The 6,151-nt window shown below is 50.1% G+C and overlaps 1 protein-coding gene across 1 annotated transcript; it reads right to left on the bottom strand.

Annotated features, from left to right (window-relative positions):
* Nucleotides 1-638: 638 nt before the first annotated feature.
* On the bottom strand, nucleotides 639-4,916 carry RPL4 (ribosomal protein L4; the record flags this gene model as incomplete). The annotated part of the gene is made up of 9 exons (XM_009083889.1): nucleotides 639-852; nucleotides 929-1,049; nucleotides 1,189-1,272; nucleotides 1,526-1,682; nucleotides 2,091-2,220; nucleotides 2,421-2,545; nucleotides 2,886-3,024; nucleotides 3,523-3,629; nucleotides 4,728-4,916. Coding segments are annotated over 9 exons (1,190 nt in total), but the record flags the coding sequence as incomplete, so codon positions are not given.
* Between the last annotated feature and the right edge of the window lie 1,235 nt (nucleotides 4,917-6,151).

Genomic DNA, 6,151 nt, shown 5'->3' with positions numbered 1-6,151 from the left:
AGGCAGAATCGATCAGAATGTTCGGAGTTGGAAGGGACACTTGAAGATCGAGTCCAACTCCTGTCCCTGCACAGGACACCCCAACAACCCACCCTGTGCCTGAGAGCTTTGTCCAAACACTCCCTGAGCTCTGTCAGGCTGTGACCTCTGCCCTGGGAGATGTTCAGTGCCCAAACACCTCTGGGGGGAGAACCTTGTCCTGATATCCAACCTAACCCTGTCCCAGTGCCCAAACACCTTTGATGGAAGAACCTTGTCCTGATATCCAACTAATCCTGTTCCAGTGCCCAAACACCTCTGGGGGAAGAACCTTGCCCTAAGTATGTAACCTAACCCTCCCCTGACACACTTCAGCCCATTCCCTCAGGTCCTGTCACTGGTCACAGGGAGATCAGTACTGCGCCTCTGCTGCTTCTCATGAGGAAGTTGTAACATTTCAACAAGTGTTTGGCTTTCATTTCCACAAATTTCCTCCCTCACCTGTCCTCTAAGTGAAGAACCTTCTTCTAATTTCCAGCCTAACCCTCCCATCACAACACCACACAAACTGGGCCTGTCCCAGCTCCCATGGGCTCAACCCAAACTCCTTTGCAGTTTCCATTTCAAACCTGCTCAGACACCCACACGCACACCATGGCTCTGTTCCAACAGCATTTATTAGTGGGAAGCCCTGGGCACAGCTCCCCGAGGCACCCAGGGGCAGCACTGCTGCGTTTACGCTTCAGCCTTGCCCTTCGCTGCGGGTTTGGCTGTCTTGGCCTTCTTGGGGGCAGGCTCTGCCTTGGGTGCAGCTGGGGCTTTGGCTGCAAGCTTGGCCTTGACCTTGGCTTTCCTCTCTTCCCTAAGTTTGTGCTGAAAGAGACAGAGAGAGCATCAGTATACCACCCAAAGCACCAAAGCCCAGGCGCGAGCGGCTCCCCTCACTCACGTTCTGCGCGTGGCGCAGGATGGTGTTGCGGCGCATCGTCTTGGCGTACGGGTTCAACTTGATCATGATCCTCAGGTTCTTCAGTGGGTTCTTCTTCAGGACCCTACGGTGAATCTTTTTCCTGGAAAGAAAAGGTGTGGATCATCATCAGCCCATTTCACAAGCTCAGTTCTGCTAAATCCTCCCTGGAATTTGGCAATGCAGTGCTGAGATTTCTGACCTCCCTCCAAAGCCTTCCCTCAGCAGATAGAAGCGCTTACTTTGGAGCACGCAGGGCCTTCTGGATTTCCTGGCTCCTCATGATTCTTCCAATGTCTGTGTTGGTCATCTTGTGCATCGGCAGGCTGCAAAGCAAACATTCCCAGAGTGAGTGGATGATAAAGCCATGGTTACTTCATGGGTTAATTCATGGCAGTTGGCAATCCTGAAATGGTTTGGATTGGAAGGACCTTCGAGCTCATCTCATCCCACCTCCTGCCATGGGCAGGGACACCTTCCACCAGCCCAGGCTGCTCCAAGCCCCATCCAGCCTGGGCTAGGAAAAGCTCCTGGTATCCCTTCTCCACCACCCCCTGCGCTGCTCTCCCAAGCACTCACTTGTAGTCACTCTTGAGCGTGGCAGCCTTGCGCCAGGTGCCGTACAGGTCGTCCAGCTTGCGGAACGCGCTCTCCGTCCAGATGCAGAAACGCCCAACGTGGCCACCAGGAGCGAGTCGCAGCAGGTTCAGCTTGTTCACGTTGAGGAGAGTAATTCCTGCACAAAACCAGTCAGAGGAACCCCTTTAATTTGTGATTCAAATCAAGCGACGCGAGACTAAGCAACAGCAAGAAGGACGTGGGGTTTTTTGACCATGACACTACACACACCTGTGTATGGAAATCTACTAAGTTTTGAAATTATTAGTAACAACCAGCCCCTTTTCCAGCAGCAAACTCAACAGCCTCATCATTAACTGGAATTCAGGGCTGGGAACAGCTGTAACGTGTCAAACACCCTCAACATCACCCCAACAGGTTCTCACAAAGAACCTATCAGCTACTGCAGCAAGTCAGAACTTCCACACAATCATGTGTTTCAGAAACACGGACCAATGAAGTGGAACCTCATCATTCCAGGCAGTCTGCTGAGCACAGAGCAGGGCTGTCCCAAGGGAGTCATTACCCGGGATGTTCCGGAAGGCCTTGATGATGCCGTTGTCCTCGTTGTAGATGATGCAGGGTCCCCTGCGCTGGATGCGACGGCGATTCCTCATCTTACCCTTCCCAGCTCGCATGCGTTGGGAGGCATAAACCTGGCAAAGGTGATACCTGTGAGTATCCCAACAGCCCAAATCCCACTTTTAATACCCAATCAACTGCTTTAGTCAGAACTTCACAATCATCAGTGCACATCTGCAACACGGACCAGTGAGGAGTTCATCATTTCTAAGAGTCAAAATACCGAACGGCAGTTGAATCACCTGGTGTCACTCTTCAGATCACGCCGACTCACCTTTTTGATGTCATTCCAAGCTTTAAGCTTCTTAAGCAGGAGAACAGCTTCCTTGGTTTTCTTGTAACCCTCCACTTTGTCTTCAACGACGAGAGGAAGTTCTGGAATCTCCTCAATGCGGTGACCTGGTGGGGAGTTCACAAGACACTGCGTTACCCACTGACCTTGGCTGGACCCACTCCTCGAGCTTCTTGTCATGTGTATTCACCAGTGATACAAGATGATAAACTGGAAATTAAACCCTCAATCCAATGAAATGAATGATCTGATTTTCAGGCACAGTGACCACAGCAGTGAAGTTTCAGTGGGGTCTAACAGCACGTCGGGTACCTGAGCTTCAGGCAAATCTTTGCTGCCATGAACAGCAATCAAACTGCACTGCTGTGTGACGCAAAATTCCTTTTCAGTCCCCACAAAGCACCTGATCCTGGCTCAGGCAAACATTGGCAGGGACAGAATTCCCACCTTTGGACATGACCAGTGCTGGCAGAGCTGATGCAGCCAGAGCAGAGCAGATGGCATAACGCTTCTGTGTCGTGTTGACTCTGCGGTGCCAGCGGCGCCAGGTCTTGGTTGGGGCGAACATGCGGCCGCCACGACACATCTGGGAGCTGCAGTTAAGGACAACTCAACCTTTCATGGAACCTTCTGTTCCTAACGTGACTCTCCAGTCCTTGCTCAGCGTTCGTGGGTCGTCAACCACCTGTCCCAGGACACTGACAGCAGGCAACTGTCCCTGAGCACAGAGTAAGACGCAAATTACGACATCACGGCAAGTCTGAACACACTCCAGGCACCACCACTCCTGCAGTGGGAATCAGTGAAAGCTGAGGGGGCTGCCCATGGAGGTGGAGCAGTCACCACCTCTGGAAGTGTTTAAGGAGAGACTGGAGGTGACACTTAGTGCCATGGTCTCGGTGGTGTGAGATCACAGGTTGGACTCAATAATCTCAGAGGTCTTTTCCAACCTTACTGTTAGGCAAGTCTGACTTGCAGCCATTACCTCAGTTCGAAGATTCCATTTCACATTTCAATACTTATCAATCACTTTTCAGCTGCTGAGCTCAGTGCCCCAGTGCAGGCAGCAGCTCTGGAAGGATACATTCCCAAAGGCTCCCTGGCCGGAGCGGTGCGTCCCACCACCTCGCACGCGCGGGATGCGAGCGACTGCTCTCCCAGTGCCCCATGACTCAGCACTGGTTTGGTGACCTGAAACACAAAGATGTTTGTTCAGAGAGTGGCAGCACTGTGATTCTCCTGAAGTCAGGGAGATGCTGAATTCCAGGCACCAATCAGAACTTCCACTGTTATCATGTGTTTCAGAAACACGGACCAATGAAGTGGAATCTCATCATTTCAGCGAAGCAAATCCTGATCAGGTGTTAAATGTGTATGTGAAACCTTAGAAATAAGGTTAAATATGCCTATTCCTAGCACAGATTTCTTGAGAACCTGCAGTTATCTGCACCTACAACTGAACCAACTCTCCCAAACACCCATTTGCAGAGGTTTCTCCTTGGCAGATGCCTCAGATGAGTCCCACATGGTCAATGTGGAATAGGCATACCCAAGTGGGGTTTTTCACCTGATTCCTACCAGACATTCTGTGCTCTTCTTGCACAGAATGGATATTCTACCCAAGAACCCTGACACCCCCTTCCAGCAAGATCCCAAAGTACCCCAAAACACCACCTTATGTCCTTCAGAGTAATTACTTATATTTCATATCAATTAAAACCAGACTGTTAATAACCCAAACAGCTGCTACACAGCATTGCACAAGTGCCTAACTTACATCAATCCCAAATTTATTTCGCTTTTTGCCCCCAAATTAAAACTGAAGGCTGATTTGACAGGAGAAGGTTGCATGGAGACCTCATAGCAGCCTTGCATTATCTGAAGGGCTCCAGGGAAGCTGCAGAGGGATTCTTGGTTAGGAACTGCAGGGACAGGACAAGGGGCAATAGGGATGCATTGAAAGAGAGGAAATTTAGGTTAGACATTAAGAAGTTTGCCCTGTGAGGGTGGTGAGACACTGTCCCAGGTTGCCCAGGGAGGCTGTGGCTGCCCCAACCCTGGCAGTGTTCACAGCCAGGTTGGCTAAAGCCTTGAGCAACCTGCTCTGGTGGGAGGTGTCCCTGCCCAGGGCAGGGGTTGGGGCTGGATGGTCTCTAAGCTCCATCCCAACCCCTAAAATTCTATGACTTCTGTACCATAGTAGCCCCAACTAAATCCAAGGCTAATTCCAGTGCCATTCCAGCCCCCAAGAGGAAGCCCCAGGCTGCCAGTGAGGGTGCCCCAGCAGACCTGCGAGCTCGCTGACGGCGTAGGGCTGCCGGTTGTTCTTGCGCAGGTTGGTGTGGACGAAGTTGACGACGTCAGGGCGGATCGGGGCCTTGAACACTGCAGGCAGAGTCACGTTCTTGCCCGAGGCCTCTCCCTTCTCCGAGTACACCGAGATCAGCGGCCGAGCACAAGCCTGGGGAAGGGACAACACTTCAGTAATGAAATAAACTGCTTTGGTTTGTTCTATAGCGTTCCAACCCCTCCAGTATTGCTCAGAAGGAAGGAGTCTTCAGCTCAGCAGTGCCAGCAGGCTGACAGCAGGCAACTGTCGCTGAACACTGGATAAGACGCAAATTACATCATCACAGCAATATTTGTTGCTATAAGGTATGCTCTGTGGTCAAAAGAAGCACACCTGAGGTCTGAAATGCAAAGGGTTCCCAAGGATTTCAGGTTTCATGAACTTGGGATGGAATCTCTGGGCTCCTTGCTATCATCTTCTGGACTGCTTTCCTTCTATTAGTAAAATAGCTCATATAAAACTAATAAAAAACTCACCTGATTCTGTTTTTATAAACTCAAAACTGTGTTTATACAGTTAACCAGAAACTTGTGGTTTCGATGAAGTTTAACAGCTGAAATGCTGTGGACAGCTTCTCTAATACAACATAAAGACTCACAATGGCTTCAGGCAACCAAACTTAGTGTCAGAGTGGGATTTTTGTGTGGTCTGGGCCCTCTGAACAACCCCATGTGCCTTAACATCTGTAAGGTGAGAAATCAAACTGCTCTCAGCACCAGCTGCCTTCAAAAGGCTCAAAGGATGGCCAAAAATGGCTTTCCAGTCTGAAGAAAACCCTTTAAAAAAAGCACCTTTTAGCATTATACTGTATTAGCTGTTAATTAATCTCATGGCAATAATACAGGCAAAGCATCTTCCTTCACTTCCTCATCCAAAATTCATTTCAGAGAGATGAAAAATAATACAAAACTAAAACTAACCAGCTAACAAGTGCTGTCTGTGTCTGACCCTGGTCACTAGCATGGCTCTGGGCTCTGCAATTAGGCCTGAGACTCCAACACATGCAACAGGTTTATCAAGGTGGAGGAACCAGAGCATAAACTCAACTGTACGGGAATGGCAAGTGTTTCATCTGCAGCCTGGTTCCAGCCCAAAGCCTGTTCCCGAATAAAAAGAATTATAAAAAAAACACCCCATAGCATATGTTTTATAGAAGCTGCACTTTCCCCTCCACGTGGCCGCAAACACTCTCCTGGGGCTGGTTTTGCTTTAGATTAATACGTGAGAAAACTAAACCGCCCGGACAAAAACGAGTGTCTCCTATTAAGAAGACAGAAGGCCTATCTCCCACACTGCCTGGGGAAGGGAGGCTCGGGGCTGAGCATGCCGAGCTCCGGGCTCCTCGGCCCGGTCCCCGTGGGCA

Source organism: Acanthisitta chloris, unplaced genomic scaffold, assembly GCF_000695815.1.
Source record: "Acanthisitta chloris isolate BGI_N310 unplaced genomic scaffold, ASM69581v1 scaffold8071, whole genome shotgun sequence".
In the NCBI taxonomy this organism is placed as follows: Eukaryota; Metazoa; Chordata; class Aves; order Passeriformes; family Acanthisittidae; genus Acanthisitta; species Acanthisitta chloris.
The sequence above is the reverse complement of the archived record's forward strand: the minus strand, read 5'-3'. Positions and strand labels throughout refer to the sequence as shown.